A 19,381-nucleotide genomic window follows, 5' to 3' on the forward strand; every position below is an offset into this window, starting at 1 on the left:
CAGTATGGTTGCCTTGTGCAATCTGTGGGACTGGACACGTCCCCCCTACGTACCCCTAGCTGCCGCTTTGGGGTCATTTCGAGATCTTTAAATACTTTTCTCTCATACCTTAACCATACCCTAACTTAGGGCTGCACATGGAGACGCGGTAGTACAAGATTCGAGTATCGCACTCAAGAGGCCAGTGTGTGCCATCCCTCTCAGGAACAGGCTGTCAGAAGTACGTAGTCTCGGCGCCAGAATTTATCATTATTGATTTCGGCTGGCTGCTATCGAGCCAGTGGCAGGTGCAGACGGAGTGGCTCTGATATGCCCACACATTATGACATTCTGTCCTAAGGGCACCCATTTCACGTTTCTTGGGTTGAGTGCTGCGATGGGCTTACCATGTGCATCACATTTTGAATTTGGGCTCACCCCGACTCCGCCCGCCCCTAAGAACGTCGGGGCTATCGTCGTGATAATCGAATCAATGAACTCACTATATTCGGGGTTCAAAAGCTGACTGAGAACCCTCCCTCCACCTTCAATCATGACACTCTTGATGCCCTCAGAAGCCAAAGCCCGTAAAATATGCTCCCAGCGCAGTCGCGGCTGGTACTCCATGATACGAAGGAAGTCCCCCCCGTAACCCTTTAGCATCATTAGTTTCTGAGGGTGTATTTGTGCCCCGGGAGACACGATAACCCAAGGGGCTCTACCCTTCCCTTCGACTGTGGTCCTCAACATGCGACAGTCGCCATGTGGCGACCATCGCGCCAGGGGGTCAATGATGACTGGCCTTGGCTGCCACATCCGCCCAAGGCCACCAAAACCTCCCGCGCCTTCCAGTCTACAGTTCAATCCTGGATTGTCTGCAAGTGCAGTTCCGACTCCAATCAAGATTGCATCATGGCGTGAACGAAGATAATGTGTCATCAACTTGGCCTCTTCGCCGGAGAGCACCGTTTGCATTCCGGCTAGAAGAGAGATCTTCGAATCCATTGAGGAGGCGTATGACAGGGTAACATGGGGGAATTCCCGCTTTTCATCGTTCCTAGGAAGATAAGGGTCCAGGAATTCGAGCGAAAACTGAGGAAACGGAAGAGTATCAGGAGGTAACGGACACGGCCGGAATGTACTCGCGCGCGGAGCTGTCACATCAGCTGGTGTGTCTGTGTCTGCTGTGTCGCGAACCCTTACAATGCCATGACCCTTGTGATACTCATAGCCTTCGTGAGGTACAAGGTTCACCTCTGGGTTCTGTAGCCTCCACTTTGCGGACACGTTCCTCACATCCGTCACAGAGAAATACGTCCCACCAGCTTCAATGAGCTTCTCGGACTCCTCTCGGAATTTCATATAGATGGAAGAAGGTAAGTATCCCTTGCTCGCCTCCCTCCTCACAAGCTCCATCAATCCCGAGTTTCGCTTAACCTTATCAATGTAATCGAGATCATGCGAGTGTTCGTGATTACTTCCCGGGGTTCTGGCTATGGTCACCGTGGTATACGCGCCTTCGAATCTGATGACCTTGATTTGGAAGTTGCAAAGACCGCCTTCACGAACCTTTTTTTTTCGGGGACGCTTACCCTCTGGCAAAGGTCGCGTCTCTGAGCTACGATGGGTCGGTCTCTAGGAATAGGTTAGCCTCATTCTGATAAGTGAAAAAAAAAAAAAAAACCAACCTTGAGCCGGCATTGATAGTATTCAGAGATCTTATGTCCTTCTTTGCTAGAATTGGACCTCTGTTTTACCCAGACGTTATCAATGAATGGCCAGTAGGTTTCGAATTCCTGCAAACTGATCTCAATGGGCTCCTTGCATTGGAACATGATGTGCCGAATCCTAGCGAGGTTTGGCGGAATATCAATGAGGGTGTAGCCGTCCGGGCCTGTTCCATGGGGCTCGAACGCAGTGACTGTGTCACCACCGGCGCCAGCGGGATATATCGGGTCGGATTGAATAGGTTCACCATCACCCTGATCAGTCAGGCTATGCCGCTGCTCTCGTAATCCTTTGTCGCTTCCAACAGGAGAGCTGCCCGTTCTATGACCGATGTCCACTCCATGTTCTATCCGGGCTTCGATCCCCTTAATGTCGTGCGCTGGATCTCCAGTCCGTAAAGACTCTGTCTTGTCATTAAAGGATGCTGGCGTGGAGCTCTCTTCTGACACGCCAGAAGAGTCATGGTCCATGTCGAGCAAGGCGATATTGGTGAAGGTATGTCAAACTGAAGGATGGGACCGCCGCACTTGGAGTAGCACAGCCGCATTGAACAAATTTTTAGTGCATTATTCACGGGAGACGTCCTCAACGTCGGTAGAGAGACGTTTGGTCTGCTGTTTTTCTTCAGGTATATATTCTCGAGGTAAAATTCAATGTGCCCCAAAAGCTTCACTGACCCGCCAATCCTTGGCGTGCATGCTCGCGCGGAATAATTCCCGAAGGCGGTAAAGCAAGTAGACTCCGGGCGGCCAAGGCCGGGGCGGGGAGCAACCCCAAGCCCCGTAAATCAATCGTCTGCATCCTAACCACAGCTCTTCACAATGGGCTTGTTGCAGAGCTTCAAACTCCTCTACGTATCTGTTTCTATACTCCTCCTCTCTTCACTAGCTCATTCCTCGTACTTGCCGCAGCTTGAAATCTTATACTGGCGCTTTGGCCAAGCCGAACCCTCAGTGCTCGCCCATGTCTCATACGATCTCGCAACGCTGAAGTCAGACCTTATCGACTATTATCCTCCCATCGAACTTTCCCCGGGCTTGGTCCGACTGGGGTTTTATGCTGCGACTCCCACCAATCCGCAGCAATGGGTTGGTACACTCGTATCGCCGCTTGCGCTGACAGGGCAAGATGCATCACAAAGGCCAATTCTCCGCCTACATGTTAGCCCTTCTAATGAAATATATCATGTCTCCTTGGACCCTACTACTACTGTGTCGACATATTCGTCAGGTAGCATCCTAGTTGAGCTCGTGGCGAATGAGCTCGGCCCTAGTCCGCACCTCAATCGCCCGATTGTTGTTGGTCCGGACGGCAAGAGTCCTGAGGAGCAGCCAGAGAAGACTTTGTTCCAGAAGTGAGTTCCTCCATTACCTATAGCTAGGTCTGAACTAATTCTTCCTAGATACTGGTGGGTGTTTCTCATTGTTACGTTCTTGGCTATGTCTGGAGGAGGGGAACAGCAATAAGATTTCCTGTAGCTTCTGAGAGCTGGAATACCCGCAAAATTCGTGCGCACATATAAGATACCATGCAGACAACCAATCTCCAATGGTTGTTTTGCGAGTATAATCTTCAACCTTCGAATTTTGAGATCAAACCGGACCTTAATCCATGGCCTACATTAGCGACTTCAGAATATGCTGGAAGGATTGTTATAATGACGCAGAGTCTAATTCACCATGACAGTTGATTGCAAGTTCTGGCGAGTCCTATTACCACTTGGGGATGTCAAATCCCAGATCATAATCCCTCGATCAGTCATTGCCATAAGTTCATCCTCATTATTTGTGAAGCGGAGCCGAAAGCAAACTGCATCAAGTCGCAAGACAATGGGATGCAGCTCAATTTGACCGGTGCTGGATGACCTCCACGATGAATGATAATGATTCTCAGGATCCATTCTAATCAGAGCATCAGGCTCCAATGCCCATATGTAGAGGATTTTCCAATTCGCAATAGCAATTCGAGTGCCCTTGGGGGATGCGGCAACCCTACACCCGAGCGAACTTGTTGCGTTTCTAAATCCATAGAGGCGCGCCACAACATCCCACTGTGTCAGTCGCCGGCCGCGTTCGAGGTTCATGACGTGTCCACAGTTGCCAACTCGACAGATGGATTCTGATCTTAAAAGACAAGCAACGGTCCAGTTCTCTTTGCGATGCGTCGCCATCCCAAGCGAGAGATACATCCACCGGCATGCAAACCCGTCAGAATCATGTGTCCCAAAAAAAGGAACTTCTATTGAATAGAGTAGGCTCAGGCCATGAGTAAATTGAACAGAGGTTGAGTTTTCGTACACTGTCGACGATGTTATGTTTTGATATGCTGCGTACAACGATCTTCCCTGATAATAATATAATAGCTGACTTGATCTGTCGTTGAATGCCACGTCCCGAATCATCGGGCCGCCGGTATACCGTCGCAGTTGGCGAGAGGAATACGAGAATCCTAGATTGTCAGCAATCACTTTAATGTGCAGAAGTTGCACCCACCAACAAGATTGTGCGCGATATCATATTCTGACCTGTCAATAGCAGTGTAGTGAACAACTGCATGACTTAAAGACATACGATGACACCATGCAATGGCAAAATCCCCTTCGTGACCAACAGCCAAAGCCAAGGGATCAAAGTCTTCATACTCTGGAAACATCGTCATCCTCACTGGACCGCTCAAGGACTCCGAGGGATGGCAGGTGAGGTATATGAATCCATTACGACCAGACTCCCTCGCCTGCCTCACAAACGGATGTTCGCCGCCTTCCATCAATGGGTGTAAACGATAAAGAACATAGAGTCTGCCACCTTCGTAGGCAGTCTTCAAGACTTCAATTGACCCCGACTCGTACCAGGGCAGCATAGCTTGTGAGAGCAGCGCTATCTGCCCGTTGCGAACTTGGAAGATCTCGACAACATGCTGACGGCGACACGAAGCCAGTAAGAGTGTTCCACCAGAACCCGTGGCGAGTGAAGAAGCTTTGATGTTAGGTACTCTATCTCCAAAGTTAAAGATTGTGCAGCTCGCATTAAATTGGCTCCCATAAAGCTGCTTTAAGGCACGCGTCTTCAGCAGTGGAAAGAGGCGTTTTGTACTAAGTGATAAAGTATTCAGAGGAGGACCAGGTGTCCGCTGTAGATGCGAGACCAGCGCCTCCCGACAGCTGGAAGCGTTCTCATACAGAATGCGACATGACACGGCCGCCTGTAGAAAGGCGGGGGTAGTGCAGCTGAGCAAGACAAGTTGGATCAGTTCCGGAGGGAGATTTAGAAGCATAGTAGATATTGGTCACTGAGCAGGAGCAATTGGTGACATATATTTCAAGGTTTTGTATCTTCCGAGAATCATTGTTGTGCTCTAGAGTGGTGGTTACTGCCGGAGTTCTATGATAGGCCGATGGGTGCCTGGTGCCTGGTCCCGGCCACGTCCTGGCCCTAACCCGGGCATGGTCGGAATGCCATCCTTGAAGATAGATTTGAAGTATGTATACTCTACAGCAGACAAATGTACACCTTGCATGTTGTATCCTTGATAGATCTCGCTTTGCATCAACTCCTGGAAATCAATATCTAAAACTCCCTTATAAAAGCACCAAACACCTCTTAAATGCACTTCGTCTATACAATGGATCAAATGCTCACAACAGTTTATCTTGCTATCCCGGACTGCTCTTGGACATCTGGGCGGTAGCCCACTCTAGAATGCTTTCGTAACAAAGCACGAATTGACTTAGGTTCTGAACCACACTTGGTCTTTGTGTACGGAAGTCGGACAGTGTCTTCGCAACAAGATCCATCTGCCCACCGCCAAGTAATTGATCAAAAGAGCGCCCTTCGTGTTGCCCATCTGGTTGGGCGCGTTGGCGCTTCAGCACATCTAAAACACTATCAACCGTGCAGAAAGTTCCCGTGCGGCCACATCCTGCGCTGCAGTGTACTAGAACTGGTCTTATTGGATTGCCCGGTGCAGCACTGGCCGTTGCATTCCGGACTTTATCACACTGTTCAATTAGGTCCACGAGATGCTTTGGTTGAGAAGTGGTACCAAAGTCGGGCCAGTCTGCATATTGAATTTGTGTTACTTCGCGCAAAGGCTCGAACGGGAAGCCTGAATGCGATAAACCAAAATGCCTGACAACAAGTGTGGGGTTATCGTCGCACTTAGCATCAGCCGAATCCTCTAGAGGAATGAATTTCTTGGAGAAGTTGTTCACATGAAATTGTCCATATGTTCCAGATTTCCAATATGGATGGCATTTGACTTGACCCCGTTCAACTTCTGCAGTCAAAGACACTACCAGGCGAACATCTTGTTCCCATACAACCCGCCAGAAATCCTATCAACGTTAGCCACGCCCCAATACAAACAAGATGAACTGACATCGAAAGTATCAGGCACAGGAGCCTGAGTTGCTATGTAATGTTGCTCGCTATACTCGGCTTTGAGATAACTTGCATTCACATAGTCACATCCACCACGGGCTATGTCATGGAGTTTCACTCTTGAGTGGTCATATGGATAAATGTCGTTATATCGATTTTTTGCGCCCTTCTCAATTCCAGCAACGCGATATTTCGGAGACGAAGGTCTACCCCGACTGGAATCATTGTGCTGGTCGTACGATAATGCTTGTTTCATGCGCTCAAGTTCGGTCTTCTCAATGTCGAAAAACCTCGAAGCAACAAGGCGACCTTGATCTGCAGGATCCGAGACCTCACGTAGCCAGGGTGGGAGGGACCGCCTTTGTGATGCTGGTAGATGTTCTGAATGCTTCAGCGCAATTTGCCCTACACCACCAACAAGATCCATATGTTGACGGATGTTCGCAAAAAATGGTATCGCAGCATTGGAAGACGCGGGTATATTACATCCACCAGCAACTGGTGCAGATTGTGGGAGGTCAATATGCATTGCAGATCCTTTTTCCAGCTTTGTACCCGAGGCCGATTGCTGTTCCTGTTGTTGGGTGAGCTCAGGAAACCTGGAGGAGAACGCTTTGAATCCCCCAGTCAGAATCATGCCGTCACCATTCCATCCCTCGGCCGTAAATTTCTTAACCACATTGGCAAGTGGTGCAGCATCTTTCATGTTGGATGTTGCGGCATCATAAACAATTATGTAACGGCATTGTCTCCAACGGCCAAAATTCCTCCTATCAGCTTCGTCGGTGAAGGTGTTTGCTAGCTTCTTGGTGTCAAATGAAGGACGCTTGAGTAGAGTTGTCGGAATACATAGGTTTAGTGCACCTCGAATACTTCCCCGGGAGAAATGTGCATATGGCCGCACATCTAACAGCATTAGATCATGCGCATGAGAGCCTACGAGCTCTGCGCAAGCCTCCGTCGAAACCAGCCTGACGCTCGGCCCTGCTGCTGTAGAGACACTATCACGTTTTGAATTTGTATCGCCTCTCTCCACAGGACGATTTAGAGAAAGTCTGTAGGCCGAGGAATCAGGGATCGCGACAGCTCTTCCTGGACCAGCCCCGAAAAAGGGATTGTGCTGCTCGGCAATCTCTTTCCCAGATATAAGTTTCCCTTCCGGACTTTCATTAGGAAGAGCATGCGAAAAAATCCCTCGGTTTTTGATAATGTTGTTCTGACTCTCCGTGTTAAATGAGAAATAGTTTGAATCCGGCAATTCCGCCGTCGCTTCCCGTGGACTGGTTCCCTTGGGGCTGATATTGTTGAAGGAGGACGGTCTCAAATCGGATAACGGGAAGAAAGCCGCGGGACTAGAAGGACCGGGGAGCGCGATGGTTTGAGATTCCTGGGGCCACGGCGACGTCGGTGATCTTGGGCCTGTCATCGCAGACATAACTTCTGCAATCGGCGGCAACAGAAAGTTCCTATCTGCTCCCGATAACGTTGGCAAACTTGAAAATCACTCATCCAACCAATCCGCATGCCATGTCGATACCGTTTGCGATTGCAGATACCCAAGTGGATTATTGTCTTAAATGAAAATGTTTATGGGGTGGACTTGGGAGGGAGGACTCGACGGATGGGAATGTTGACTTCGTTAAGTTAACCCTGGAGGGTCAGAGTTGTAATAGTGGATGTGTGGCGTCAGGTAAAGTAGAGACGAGAAACCGCTCAGAGTGTGCGAACGACCCGCTGGTGTTATTTGTTCCAGGTGCGGGCCATGACGTAACTTCTGTTCATCTCGGCCCTGGGCCTAGCCATGGCCACGCTACGGAGGAGCCAGGATGAGGTTGATTCTTCTACTACAGGCTGTCAATGGGGCTATCTTCCTACTCTTGTCATCATCATTGATCTTTTTGCGTATCGGAATAGATTACCCTTTGCCACCCCCCAACGAAGCGTTGTCGGCGCTCTGTGAGACATGACACCGCTTGTGCTCTAGTATACGGTACTCTGCAACTTTGTACTTTCTGATAAGGCCGTATAAGGAGAGAGGGCGCGCACTCTGCATCTCTCTAATTACGCTTCCTAGATCATGATGGTACGCAGGGTGGGAGTTCTGAGCGGGATGAAAGAAAGACTCAAAACGGATGGCGCTCATTTTGCATGGACACCGTTACGGTGTCCAGCGTCCGTCGCTATGCACAATACGGGGTAAACTCCATCGAAAATATATTCTGAACAATTTTACCTTTTTGACCTAGCAGTATGCTAGAACAATGGCCGGAGCATTCATGGACCGGGCAGCTGCTCCTTGCGACGTCATGCGGAACAGCGTTATATAGACGTCGGCAAGCCAGTTTAACAATGTTGGAAAATGTCAGGGAAGTAGTTCTCAACTGTGGAACTCCGGAGAGCTCAGTGCCTGCTCGTGCATATTTCAGAGCCGCCCATCGACTTCACCTTGCCACCGTTGAACGCGTTTCTGTTCCCAATCATCTAGATCTTTGGCCATAAGTCTCTGTAACGGAACATGTTAGCCACTGAGCAAGAACACATAAAATAAGACCAAGGATAGGCTTGGGTCGCGCACATAGTACTCTTCCCGGTCATCACCAAGAATCCTCCTGCGTGGATTTCTCTTGATCCCTTCCTCTCCATCGGGTCCCTTGAGGCCGAGATCCATCGCTTCTTCTTGGCTCAATTGCTTCACTTTGCGGTCGTACCTCTCGTACCTCAGAGCAGCGGCAGGAGTCAAGACGAATGAGCCAGCCACGATGACCATGATAAAAGGCAGCCCAAAGAGAAGAAACGGATGCCGTGGGAGTCTAGCACGGTAGGCCTCACCAAGCTTTTCCCCCAGCGTAGATGATGCTGTAGTCGCTCGCCGAAAAGTTTTCGCCTGGAATCCCGGCATTATTATGGGAGCACGCCGAGTAAAGGCCAAGAAGTCTGCAAAAGTTCCTGCGGTACAGAGGCCTGGTGTTTCCCGGCCTTAAAGCTCGGCGAAATAGAAAATCCGGCTGCACATGAAGTGTTCTCCGCAATGGAGGCCTCTTTGTAAACAACAAAAATTTGGGCAACAGGCGAGCAAGTTAAAGCCGGAAAGCTTGCCTTTCTATGACTGATAAGAAGTGCTCCTCATTAACCAGTAAGTATATGTCACAATAATTCGAAGGCTTGTTTTACGGATCACTAATATTCTGTGGTGTTTTCCTCAAGCCTGAATAATCACGACCAACTTCCAAGGGACGTCGAACCATCGTCACTACCAGTGCTCCACATCTTCCCAGAGCTCTCATAGCTTCTGAATGTCGTCCAACACGGGCTCTCTATTTGGCACAAGCGGCTTGGGGGGCTTCGGCGCCGCACCCCAGCCGTCGCAGCCGTCGCAGCCGTCGCAGCCGTCCAGCATATTTTCTCCGAATAACCCTACGAGTATATTTGGGAACCCTCAAACAACGCAGGGTCCCTCGACAAACTCCATATTGGGTGGCCAAACTCAATCTCAACAACAGCCTGTCAAATCGTCAATCTTCGGGTCGGGCCAACCTCTTGCTAGCACGGCGCAGCCATTGAATACTTCTTCCCGAGCAGCGCAACCCGCCTACTTCAACAGTTTATTGGAGCGTGGCAAGAAGCGCCCGCTTTCCACAGTTGCTGAAAATGATAACTTTGAAACTTTGCCTCATCTTCAGTTGGGTCTCGATGATATTCGCCGAAAGGCAAGAGGACTCGGTACAGGGGCGTCTAAAGACGCCCCTGTACCAAGCACCAAAGCGTAGGGCATTTCCTCTATATTATGATCACTTTGTTTTATATGACTAACTTATCATTTGCCCAATAGTCATTATCTACTCGCAGCATCAGGCGTCTCCCCTGGTCATGCTCTACGCGACCTGAAAGCTTTGGAGCCTCAAGCCTCTATTTCACTACCATCAAAAGAGCAAGACGCCTTCGATCCTGACAATCAGAAATATTTAAGGAACGTCCAACAACGTGGTCGCCAGGTCATGGTTGCGGAAAGTCTAGCCAGAGCCCAGCGGGACTTTGACTCTTTTCTGGAAGAGAAGGTAGACCTGGACTGGGAACAACAGCGCCATAGAATCTTCAAACATTTTGGTTTGTCACAAAAAGACGACCCGACAGGCGATTCAGGGCCATCATTCGGCCGTTCGACCCGGCAAATCAATCACTTTGGGCCTGCGTCTACCAACGGCGTTTCGCGGAGAAGCGTCTTCGGCCGTTCTGGCTTGGAAAAGTCAGTAATAGGTACTCCGGGTACTGGAAAACCAAGCCATCAGCTCTTCGACGACCCGATGGAACGCACAGATGGTTCCGGCTCTCAGAACATGGACCTTCGATTTTTGCGCGAAAAGATGGGTTATTATGCGGACAAGATCCAATCTCTCAACTCTGCTCGGCTCCAGGCGCGTAGCTTCCCGGTTATGCATGAGTTTTCTGAAGTTGAAAAGCATGCTGGTGGTGATGTATTCATCCCTGATTGCCCCCTTTTTTCACAAGCTAACTCCTCCAGGTCCCTCGTCAGCTTTTTGACGCATACAGAGCTTTAATGAAAATTGTCGGAGAATCGGCTGATATTACGGGAGGATCAGAGACTGGCGCCATCAAGGAGCGTCAATTTGCGGAGGAGTATTTCAACGAAGCGCCGAAGTCGCAACAGGCAGTGAACATGAGGAAGCGAATAGTTGAAGGTTCGAGAATGTTCCTTGAGAACTCATTCTACTCCGAGATTGAAGGAGCAATCGCCAAAAATCCGCGCGAAGCGCAGCTTGGTGGAATACCGACTGTGGTCCACAAAATCCGCGCGTATATTCGCCTCAGAGAATCTAGACGAGACCTCGCGCCGGACGGCACCGAGCTACAAACTGTAGGGGATGATTACTGCTGGATCCTCATCTTTTATCTTCTGCGATGTGGATTCATCACTGAGGCCGCAGAATATGTTACCCGCGATCCCGGCTTCCGGTCATTAGATCATAAGTTTGTAACATACATGACAACTTATGCTCAAAACAAACGGTTACCAAGGGATATGCAGCAAAGGATCAATGGCGAGTATCAACAACGGTCGCGCAACGCTCCCGACAACACTATTGACCCATATCGAATGGCGTGTTATAAAATTATCGGGCGTTGCGACCTTGGCCGTAGGCGTCTTGATGGGATCAACCAAAGCGTTGAGGATTGGATGTGGTTGCAGTTTAGTCTAGCCAGGGAAGATGATCGAGCCGAAGAGGTTGCGGGTGATGTCTTCGGTTTGGAGGACATTCAGACCGATATTACTGAGATAGGACAACGAGTGTTTGGAAAGGGCCAGGAAGGGCCTGGTGGCTATGGGACTTACTTCCTCCTCCAGATTCTTGGGGGAATGTTTGAACAAGCCATTAGCTATCTCGGATCCTATGCGCCTGTCAGTGCGGTCCACTTTGCTATCGCACTCGCATACTATGGGCTTTTAAGGGTGTCGGATTTCTATACTTCCGGAGAAGAGATTTGTGAGTGGCCACACACCTCGATAATCACCGTACACTAATATTCGCAGTATCTTTCACTGTGAAACAATATCCGCAGATTAACTTTGGCTATCTTGTCACCCATTACACAAAAGAGTTTCGCACCGCTTATGTTGAAGCGGCAATTGACTATTTTTCTCTGCTCTGCCTCAACGCTGATCTTCCAGGGGCTCTGGGTAAATCTCAAGCATCCGTGTGTCACGAGGCTCTACGAGAATACATTCTGGAAACGAGAGATTTTGCAAAACTCCTGGGCGACATCCGTTCGGATGGCTCCAGAATCAAGGGTCTGATCGAACAACGTCTTAGCTTGATCAAGTTAGTGGACCAGGAAGACTTTTTACGGGCAATCACTGTGCAGGCGGCCGTTGTTGCTGAAGATAAGGGACTGATAACAGACTCGGTCCTCCTGTATCACCTCGCTGAAGACTATGATCGTGTCATTGATATCATTAACAAGACCTTGTCGGATTCTGTGGCTGTTCCCTTGGGAAGCCCCACACTAAAGTTACAGCCTTTACGACCTCGCACTAGCCTACAGCATGACGGTGGGCAGGAGACTGGTGCAGAGCCAGGTACCAGCCTGAGCTTAACCGTGGTGGAAGAGCCAATAGTCCTGGCAAAGAACATGATTGGCCTCTACAACCAGAATGCCTTATATTACCAGCGCATTCGTCAATCAAGTCGGGACGCATGCGGCGTTTTGCTTCGGATGATGGAAGCCAAGGCAGAAGTCGAAGCAGGAAAATGGACAGCGGCCCTGGATGTAAGTCTCACTCAACCGACTCTTCGTTCATCGCACTAACGTGTGGTTTGTTAGACGATCAATGGATTAGGCATTCTGCCATTACGAGCCAATGGCTCCGTGCCTTATATTCGAAGTGCTGCTCAGGCGTTCTCAGCACTCCCGTCACTTCTTTCTAGCAATGTTGGTCATGTGATAATCTGGAGCATTACATGTATCGGAAGGGAACGAGAACGCCTAAGCAGCGGACCTTATGAGAATGAGATGAGGCAAGGGCTCGCTGAGGAACTGTTGGTCATGGCGAAGGATCTGATGATCTTCTCAGGAATGGTCAAGTATAAATTACCTCCAAGAGTCTATGAAACTCTTGCCCGGGCTGGGGCAGATATTGGCGCGTATTAGAGGGCGATCTTTTGGGCACATAAATCCGGGTTCTAATTGATAATTGAAATAAACTGCTCCAATCCCTCGGTTCTGTGTATATCTTCATCTATTAGGGGATTTTATCCTACTCCAGATAGCTGAATACCTGCCAGCCTGCGAAAAGCCGGCGCAACACGGAAGTGTTTAGCTTTTAGAGTCTGTTTTCATTTACCTCCTTGGTGTTGATGTAGTCTCGGAAGGCTATATAAGCCTCGAGATCTTGAACTGTGGTCAAGTATCATAAAATAGGTCGACTTCATCTTCGCCATAGTTTTTAGGTTTGACCAAGACAGCGTTTTTGACTCGCGGGTGTGGGCTGGAAGTGTTTATATAAACATGGTGTGGTCCATACGAATGCAAGTATGTAATGATTAATCAAGTCAATGAATTCAGATCAACGACATCCAGACATAGCAGACACAGCAGACACAGCAGACACAGCAGACACAGCAGACACAGCAGGATAGATAAGTTTCAGCATTCTAGCTAAGTCGACTCCTGGTTGTTACGATGAGGTACTGGTCTAGCCTTTGTCGTGTGATAAACATAGATTCTATAACTGGTTCCTGTGTGGGTGAAAACATCAAGCAACAAAGAAAGTGGCACCAGGCAGTTCGCCCACAAAGAGTGTCGTTGAAAGTCACTCATAGTCCAATCCAAAGATAACCTGACTCGAGAATCGAATCCCGCCTGGAGACTCGGGTGGGCAAAGCATGCAATTGGCCCTTTAACTGTGCCTCTGCTGAAAATAATCATAAGTATAGAGGTATGTGGGAACCTCAGAACTTGGCCGTGATTCGCCGCCGCATCGTAACACACCACAACAAAACAACAATCTTCACTAAGACTAGGGACTAGGCTAGCCTACTAAATCGCCGTGCCTTTTTTCTTCTTTGCTTCTTTGTCCCCCTCTCTCTCTCTCTTTGCACATCACATTTCTTCCCACTCCTCTCTCCTCAATTCCAACTCTCACTCTATCTACCTTCTTCAAAATTTATCGCATTTTCCCTTATCCCCGCTGAAAGTTTGTTTCTGCCCCCGATGCCCCCTAAGAAGAGCGCGACCAAGCCGGCGGCGCGCGCGACCGCCGCAGCTCAAAAGAAGACTACTGTGGCCGCAAACACTACCACGAAGAAAGCTACTGCGACCAAAACTGCGGCTCGGGGACGTGCAGCGGCCACTGCTATTACCAAGAACAGAGCCACGAAGAGTGCCGCAAAGCCCGCGGCGGCGCGCAAAGCTACCAAAGCCGAGGACACAACCAAAAAGCGAGCTCTTACCGATGACGAGGATGATGACTCGACAAATCGCTCGACCAAGCGTGCTCGTGTCGCAAAACCCGCCACAGCAAAGCAAAAGCCAAAGGTGGTCATCAACAGCGCGCCCACCATTAAACTAAACGTTTACGTATGTGGTGAAGGTAGCTCTGGTGAACTTGGCCTGGGAGTCGGGAAGAACGTTATTGATGTGAAACGTCCACGTCTCAACCCGCATCTGCTGCCAGATACTGTTGGCGTCGTGCAGTTGGCTGTCGGCGGCATGCATTGCGTCGCCCTTACGCACGATAATAAGATCCTCACCTGGGGTGTCAATGACCAAGGTGCCCTCGGCCGCGACACGACGTGGGAGGGCGGTTACAAGGACATGGACAAGGGTGGCTCGGGCTCGGGCTCGGACTCGGACTCGGACGACGACCCTGATTTGAATCCTCATGAGTGCACGCCAACTGCTATTCCTTCTAGTGCTTTCCCCAAGGACACAGTTTTCGTCGAAGTCGCTGCTGGGGACAGCTCAAGCTTTGCCCTCACTGACGAAGGTGAAGTGTATGGCTGGGGAACATTTAGGGTATGTTGTCAAAGATGAACGTGTGGCCTAACTAACACTTCACAAGAGCAACGATGGGATTCTCGGATTCGATGCCAGCAGCAAGGTTCAGACGATCCCCAAGTTGTTGCTGGGCCTCAAGAAAGTAAAGCACCTGGTGTGTGGAGATAACCACGTCCTCGCTCTCAACGAGAGGGGTGCCGTTCTCTCGTGGGGATCGGGCCAGCAAAATCAACTAGGTCGTCGTATCATTGAGCGCAACAAGCTGAACGGGCTTCAGCCTCGAGAATTTGGCCATCTCAAGAATATCGTCCATATCGGCGCTGGTGCTTTCCACTCATTCGCCGTGGATCAGAATGGCAGAGTTTATGCTTGGGGCCTGAACAGTTTTGGTGAGACGGGCATCCGTGAGAATGCGGGTGATAGTGAGGCTGCCATCGTCCGGCCCGAGGTTGTGAAGTCACTATCTAAATTGAACATCACCCAGATCTGTGGCGGTGCACACCATTCTGTAGCTGCCACACAGGACGGCCAATGTCTTGTCTGGGGTAGACTTGACGGTTACCAGACTGGCCTGAAAATCGATAGCCTCCCCGATGACGCGGTTATTAAGGATGAGCGTGGCCGGGCTCGCATTCTAATCCAGCCTACAGCTGTTCCTGGAATCAAAGCTAAAGCCGTCGCGGCGGGCTCCGATCACTCAATTGCGATTGATACCGATGGCCGCCCCTGGTCTTGGGGCTTTTCTGCTACCTACCAGACCGGCCAAGGCACGCAGGATGATATCGAAGTTGCAACTATCGTGGAAAACACTGCTCTTCGGGGAAAGACTCTCAACTGGGCCGGAGGTGGCGGTCAATTCTCAGTCTTCACTGAGCCAATTTGAATACGAACTCTCTATGGATAAGAGACCTAATCCCGAGTAAGAGGGTGGGGTGCTCTCTTAAAATTTGGTTATAGGGGTTGTTTGCTAGGCGCTTTTTTTTTTTTTTCTTTGGGTCATATTCAGGTTATGGTCGGCGGCGGATCTAGGTCCGAATGTATTTATACTTCATTCACACAACGATAGTAGACTTGTAACAGTATGCGGCTCGGTTTGTCATTGAAAACCGCTCTGCCGATACATGGCGTTGGTAAAAATCCTGACACAAACACTACCTAATATTACCTTAATTCCGGCCTGTTCAGTCCTTCCATCGCTTCGAGCTCATCTACATGGCTATCAATTTCTAGCGATTCATGCTTGGACTCCTTGCGACACATGTTTGCCACGTCATGTTCATCTTCATGTTCTCTCAATAGAGCATCTAGCTCATCAAAAGCATCCTCATTTGGCGGACCACTGTCAGTTCCAGGGGCTCCGGTTGATGTAGGCATTCCAAGGTCCGGCTCTTCTCTATGCTCTCTCAACAAAGCATCAAGCTCGTCAAACTCGTCATCCTCCGGCGCGCTACCGGCTTCGTGGGCTGACTGCTGATTGTTGGTAATATCCGGTATAAACAAATCCTCGTCCACGCCCATATCAGCCAATCGTCCAGGCGACCGCGGGGTGTCCTTTGGTACTGATCGGCGACTTTCTGTCGCTGAAGGCTCATTGTCCAGAGCCTCATCCGCGGGCTTTGGCTTTTCTTCGTCTATCCAAGTTCGTCGCATGGTCTGTAGGCGTTTGGAATGGCCAAGTCGCTCAATCATAGCTAGGCCATCCGCAAATTTGGCGCGAGGAAATAGGTCATCGAGCCATAGTTGATAAAAGTTCAAAAGGCGAGCCAAGTCAGAGAACTATATATAGCAATTCAAAGTCAGCATGATCCCTTACTTTAGGTTACGACATTACGAACCTCATTTCCCTTACCCTTGAACTTCAGGTTTTTCCTGGCGGAGCGCCGCAATTTTTGAATTCCAGCTTGTGTGAGCAGTCTAAGAGAAAAGAATTAGTGAGCCGCGACTCTCAAGTACTCTGACTGACCTGTCCTCATCTAGTTTGGCGATAGGTTGTCTCTTTTTGGCGACTTTGACCTCCTCATCGAGACCGAGGACTACCCCTGAGTTATCAGGCTGGGCTGACGGCTTCGGTTGATTCAATCTGCTCGTATTGACATTGATTTCCTGTAGGATGTCGTCAAGACCGACGTCGTAATCGAACAAGTCGTCCACATAGTCGGTAGATTGCGCCGCTTCTGCTGCTAAATTGGTTTCATTTGCCATTGAGGCGCTGAAGGTGGACTGAGAGAAATGTTGTTTATGAGGAGCAGCACGTGTATTTCTATTATATCAAACTGAAATGATACCGTGTATAGAACCGTCAAGCATGAAGCGTTGCGGAGAGCAGATCTTGGGTTCGTATCGATAACCCGTGGACCGGGACGCTATACCCTTGTGAAACGCGTCCCGGACGCGTCTCTAATTACTAGCTAGTTAGTCAACGCAGGACAGCCACAGCTGGAGCCAACAATAGAAATTTTAAGACTGCCACTACTAGAGTCTTAATTGACGGTAGTTCATGCCTAAACCAAACCCTGTTCTGTGAGATTCTCCTCAAGGTCATAGAGACATAGACATTGCCCAATGATCAGGACTGCTTGATTGCGAATGCACAGTCACAGTCGATGGGCTACCCTGTCTACAAAGTATGCGGTCCAGTTCTGCAGGAAATGCTTGACATAACATGGCTTAAAGGATCTGTTTGGACAAGAATAGCAGTTCCTTAACATCCGTATTGCAAGCCAATCAGGAGAACAAGACAGAGAGGTAAAGGGATCACATTGCTGCGAAAGCCTAGTCTACCGTGGATATTATGTACGTTGTACGGATGTCATGTCGAAGAGCACCTATGGTTGTATCCGGTAGTCTGCGCTAGTCCTAATCCGAAAATCAATCTTGGCGCTGACAACCTCCGACTTCCAATTCAACTCCGCCCAGACCAGCAACATTGAACAATCCAACTATCAATTGGTTCAACCCCGTCAAAATGGCAGGCGAAAGCATCTCCACAGTCGTGCCACCAAAGCGAGCTCTTACCGATTATCCGGTGCGATCTATCCTCAGATTTCTTCTTCCCGCGTCATGCACAATTGAACGCTAACATCGCTTTGAAGCTCATCGACTCTGACCCGTACGGACCGACCCTGTTAAGCTAAGAGTGATCTGCTAAAACAGTGCTCTTATTTAGGCATGTGCGACGAGTTTTCGGCTATGCGAGGCCTTCAGACTATGTGGTCGCTGGTGCGTCAGCTGCGGCATCTCCGCTTGCATTCTGGGTCATGGAGAGAGTGAGCCCTTCGCATGTAGGCAGGGGAGGTTTCTCGCCTGTAATGCGCCTCGCGGTAGCGATTGGTCTCCTTGGTGGTACACATATCCTCTACTCGAGGTCGTGCAGTATGTCACCCCGTCCGGCTTATATGCGTCCGTTATCTTACTTTCTAGACCGTTTTCATGGCCTCACGGAGAACTCAAGGGAGGTTGAGATGGACATGAGAGAAATGGTCGACAAAGTCAAGAAGGGCGAGCCTCTGTATGGTGTATCGAAAGTATCCCCCCACTTGCAGGGCGTGGCTGCCCGGAACTCTCGATACTCCAACTTTTTCCTTCAGGTTATTCCGTGGTTCAACCTTGTCAACCATGAACACGTGAGTTCTTCCTATTCCAGGTCTAGCAGCATATTGACTATCATACAAGCACGGTGTTGATACAGCTAAATACTATCAGCAAGCCGAACGGGAGCTTGAAGCAGAGCGCCTATCTAAGCTGAGCTCCTGAACGCGGCTCGGAATCTGAGGGAAATTGTATCACGCGGTGTGACGTACAGCCGGAGTTGAAATTTGTATACTTTATATGGTCTCTAAGAGTTATGGGTCGCTCGATGGGTTCTGCAACTTTCGTTCCGTACGGTTAAACTGAGCATCATCGTCGAACCTGGTGTTCAGCTCCCGGTGCTTCTTAGGACGAGGTTTGGGGGCTATTAGAGTCAGCAGTAGACCCTTATCTGAGTAGCTGTTACATGGAAATACCCTTTTCGTTTTCCTGTATGTAAAAGCGCCTTAAGAGCATGATTGCCTCTTTCCGCTGGAGTCCCCCGTGAACAGGATAAGGCGGGTCAATCGCAAAACTAAAGTTCGATCAGCCTCCGAAGAGCGGCGCGTTGTCTTAAGAGACAAACTCAGAATGCAAGGACAGGATGCTTCCAGTCCCCCCGAACCTCTCATTTCCACAACCATAAAACACCTGTCGTATCTGATACTGGCGAAGGGCGGCTGCGCACATAACGCAGGGCTCGACTGTCACATATAGGTCTGTCGACCGGAGCGCTTGTTTTGGGTAAGTGCGGAGAATCTCCTGAATGGCAAGAAACTCGGCGTGTCTGGTCCCCTATGAGATTGTTAGAACATGGTAGCTGGAAGACGCCAGAGGCCTCGAAATATATTATGACATTTCTCCAGCTCCAACAAATCTGCTGGAAACTATACTATGGACCCACGTTCATAGATCTGTTGGTATCGTTCATTCCGCGGCCAACTATTTTGTTATCGTAAACCAACACACAGCCTACAGGGGTTTCGCCTGTATTGAGCGCTTTCTGTGCCTACTCGAGAGTCAGTTTTGTTCCAACGCATAACGGCTGCAACACCGTCCCGTACCATCTTAAATGCCTGCTCCATGAAGTATGCCTGCTCTGCTGTTTGATTCATGGCGACGCACTCGAAGGCTTGGGATACCGGTAATGCGAGCTCCACAGCAGGATGGCTGTTGCACAATTATCACCCGATCAAGTTTCGGGCATAGACCAG

At 49.6% G+C, this 19,381-nt stretch overlaps 10 protein-coding genes across 10 annotated transcripts; 4 read left to right on the forward strand and 6 right to left on the reverse strand.

Annotated features, from left to right (window-relative positions):
• Positions 1-54: 54 nt before the first annotated feature.
• On the reverse strand, positions 55-2,352 carry BDW74DRAFT_58904 (RibD family protein). The gene is made up of 2 exons (XM_073733238.1): positions 1,668-2,352; positions 55-1,614 (listed from the first exon to the last, which is right to left on the reverse strand). The coding sequence occupies exons 1-2, from the start codon at positions 2,175-2,177 to the stop codon at positions 250-252; spliced, it is 1,875 nt and encodes a 624-aa protein (XP_073581598.1). The 5' UTR covers positions 2,178-2,352; the 3' UTR covers positions 55-249.
• Position 2,353: 1 nt separating this feature from the next.
• On the forward strand, positions 2,354-3,378 carry BDW74DRAFT_58895 (uncharacterized protein). Its single transcript, XM_073733235.1, has 2 exons — positions 2,354-3,061; positions 3,110-3,378. The coding sequence occupies exons 1-2, from the start codon at positions 2,529-2,531 to the stop codon at positions 3,171-3,173; spliced, it is 597 nt and encodes a 198-aa protein (XP_073581599.1). The 5' UTR covers positions 2,354-2,528; the 3' UTR covers positions 3,174-3,378.
• On the reverse strand, positions 3,221-5,081 carry BDW74DRAFT_58902 (F-box domain protein). Its single transcript, XM_073733237.1, has 2 exons — positions 4,200-5,081; positions 3,221-4,155 (listed from the first exon to the last, which is right to left on the reverse strand). The coding sequence occupies exons 1-2, from the start codon at positions 4,978-4,980 to the stop codon at positions 3,377-3,379; spliced, it is 1,560 nt and encodes a 519-aa protein (XP_073581600.1). The 5' UTR covers positions 4,981-5,081; the 3' UTR covers positions 3,221-3,376.
• Positions 5,080-7,775, reverse strand: ptpA (putative protein tyrosine phosphatase (Pyp1)). Its single transcript, XM_073733236.1, has 2 exons — positions 6,085-7,775; positions 5,080-6,040 (listed from the first exon to the last, which is right to left on the reverse strand). Exons 1-2 carry the CDS (start codon positions 7,519-7,521, stop codon positions 5,360-5,362), a joined length of 2,118 nt encoding a protein of 705 aa, XP_073581601.1. The 5' UTR covers positions 7,522-7,775; the 3' UTR covers positions 5,080-5,359.
• A 174-nt stretch (positions 7,776-7,949) lies between these two features.
• Positions 7,950-9,020, reverse strand: BDW74DRAFT_157788 (cytochrome c oxidase assembly protein COX16). The gene is made up of 2 exons (XM_073725197.1): positions 8,662-9,020; positions 7,950-8,589 (listed from the first exon to the last, which is right to left on the reverse strand). Exons 1-2 carry the CDS (start codon positions 8,983-8,985, stop codon positions 8,509-8,511), a joined length of 405 nt encoding a protein of 134 aa, XP_073581602.1. The 5' UTR covers positions 8,986-9,020; the 3' UTR covers positions 7,950-8,508.
• A 131-nt stretch (positions 9,021-9,151) lies between these two features.
• nic96 (linker nucleoporin NIC96) lies at positions 9,152-12,924 on the forward strand. The gene is made up of 6 exons (XM_073725198.1): positions 9,152-9,219; positions 9,291-9,849; positions 9,916-10,558; positions 10,606-11,587; positions 11,635-12,371; positions 12,426-12,924. Exons 2-6 carry the CDS (start codon positions 9,380-9,382, stop codon positions 12,750-12,752), a joined length of 3,159 nt encoding a protein of 1,052 aa, XP_073581603.1. The 5' UTR covers positions 9,152-9,219; positions 9,291-9,379; the 3' UTR covers positions 12,753-12,924.
• A 760-nt stretch (positions 12,925-13,684) lies between these two features.
• Positions 13,685-15,594, forward strand: BDW74DRAFT_157792 (RCC1 domain-containing protein). Its single transcript, XM_073725199.1, has 2 exons — positions 13,685-14,618; positions 14,665-15,594. Exons 1-2 carry the CDS (start codon positions 13,815-13,817, stop codon positions 15,481-15,483), a joined length of 1,623 nt encoding a protein of 540 aa, XP_073581604.1. The 5' UTR covers positions 13,685-13,814; the 3' UTR covers positions 15,484-15,594.
• Positions 15,595-15,642: 48 nt separating this feature from the next.
• On the reverse strand, positions 15,643-16,966 carry BDW74DRAFT_58970 (Chromosome segregation in meiosis protein 3). Its single transcript, XM_073733240.1, has 3 exons — positions 16,564-16,966; positions 16,436-16,514; positions 15,643-16,376 (listed from the first exon to the last, which is right to left on the reverse strand). The coding sequence occupies exons 1-3, from the start codon at positions 16,800-16,802 to the stop codon at positions 15,762-15,764; spliced, it is 933 nt and encodes a 310-aa protein (XP_073581605.1). The 5' UTR covers positions 16,803-16,966; the 3' UTR covers positions 15,643-15,761.
• A 599-nt stretch (positions 16,967-17,565) lies between these two features.
• BDW74DRAFT_180576 (putative NADH-ubiquinone oxidoreductase 21 kDa subunit) lies at positions 17,566-18,353 on the forward strand (the record flags this gene model as incomplete). The annotated part of the gene is made up of 5 exons (XM_073729784.1): positions 17,566-17,625; positions 17,693-17,709; positions 17,767-17,972; positions 18,021-18,223; positions 18,273-18,353. 5 exons carry the CDS (start codon positions 17,566-17,568, stop codon positions 18,351-18,353), a joined length of 567 nt encoding a protein of 188 aa, XP_073581606.1.
• Positions 18,354-18,442: 89 nt separating this feature from the next.
• Positions 18,443-19,282, reverse strand: BDW74DRAFT_180577 (nucleoside deaminase; the record flags this gene model as incomplete). The annotated part of the gene is made up of 5 exons (XM_073729785.1): positions 18,443-18,552; positions 18,605-18,702; positions 18,754-18,962; positions 19,072-19,176; positions 19,232-19,282. 5 exons carry the CDS (start codon positions 19,280-19,282, stop codon positions 18,443-18,445), a joined length of 573 nt encoding a protein of 190 aa, XP_073581607.1.
• Between the last annotated feature and the right edge of the window lie 99 nt (positions 19,283-19,381).

This window comes from Aspergillus multicolor, assembly GCF_047715735.1.
Source record: "Aspergillus multicolor strain CBS 133.54 unplaced genomic scaffold BDW74scaffold_22, whole genome shotgun sequence".
Lineage (NCBI taxonomy): Eukaryota > Fungi > Ascomycota > Eurotiomycetes > Eurotiales > Aspergillaceae > Aspergillus > Aspergillus multicolor.

Bases quoted from the DNA above. Each gene is read 5' to 3' on its own strand.
- BDW74DRAFT_58904 (XM_073733238.1), bottom strand. From the start codon at position 2,177: ATGGACCATGACTCTTCTGGCGTGTCAGAAGAGAGCTCCACGCCAGCA. The intron at 1,615-1,667 runs GTTGGTTTTTTT...ACCTATTCCTAG, and splicing joins ACTATCAATGCCGGCTCAAG to AGACCGACCCATCGTAGCTC.
- BDW74DRAFT_58895 (XM_073733235.1), top strand. From the start codon at position 2,529: ATGGGCTTGTTGCAGAGCTTCAAACTCCTCTACGTATCTGTTTCTATA. The intron at 3,062-3,109 runs GTGAGTTCCTCC...AATTCTTCCTAG, and splicing joins GAGAAGACTTTGTTCCAGAA to ATACTGGTGGGTGTTTCTCA.
- BDW74DRAFT_58902 (XM_073733237.1), bottom strand. From the start codon at position 4,980: ATGCTTCTAAATCTCCCTCCGGAACTGATCCAACTTGTCTTGCTCAGC. The intron at 4,156-4,199 runs GTGGGTGCAACT...CTGACAATCTAG, and splicing joins TATCGCGCACAATCTTGTTG to GATTCTCGTATTCCTCTCGC.
- ptpA (XM_073733236.1), bottom strand. From the start codon at position 7,521: ATGTCTGCGATGACAGGCCCAAGATCACCGACGTCGCCGTGGCCCCAG. The intron at 6,041-6,084 runs GTCAGTTCATCT...TAACGTTGATAG, and splicing joins CTGTGCCTGATACTTTCGAT to GATTTCTGGCGGGTTGTATG.
- BDW74DRAFT_157788 (XM_073725197.1), bottom strand. From the start codon at position 8,985: ATGCCGGGATTCCAGGCGAAAACTTTTCGGCGAGCGACTACAGCATCA. The intron at 8,590-8,661 runs GTGCGCGACCCA...GTTCCGTTACAG, and splicing joins ATGACCGGGAAGAGTACTAT to AGACTTATGGCCAAAGATCT.
- nic96 (XM_073725198.1), top strand. From the start codon at position 9,380: ATGTCGTCCAACACGGGCTCTCTATTTGGCACAAGCGGCTTGGGGGGC. The intron at 10,559-10,605 runs GTATTCATCCCT...TAACTCCTCCAG, and splicing joins AAAAGCATGCTGGTGGTGAT to GTCCCTCGTCAGCTTTTTGA. The intron at 11,588-11,634 runs GTGAGTGGCCAC...TAATATTCGCAG, and splicing joins TACTTCCGGAGAAGAGATTT to TATCTTTCACTGTGAAACAA.
- BDW74DRAFT_157792 (XM_073725199.1), top strand. From the start codon at position 13,815: ATGCCCCCTAAGAAGAGCGCGACCAAGCCGGCGGCGCGCGCGACCGCC. The intron at 14,619-14,664 runs GTATGTTGTCAA...ACACTTCACAAG, and splicing joins ATGGCTGGGGAACATTTAGG to AGCAACGATGGGATTCTCGG.
- BDW74DRAFT_58970 (XM_073733240.1), bottom strand. From the start codon at position 16,802: ATGGCAAATGAAACCAATTTAGCAGCAGAAGCGGCGCAATCTACCGAC. The intron at 16,515-16,563 runs GTCAGTCAGAGT...CTTTTCTCTTAG, and splicing joins GCCAAACTAGATGAGGACAG to ACTGCTCACACAAGCTGGAA. The intron at 16,377-16,435 runs GTTCGTAATGTC...TGCTATATATAG, and splicing joins TCAAGGGTAAGGGAAATGAG to TTCTCTGACTTGGCTCGCCT.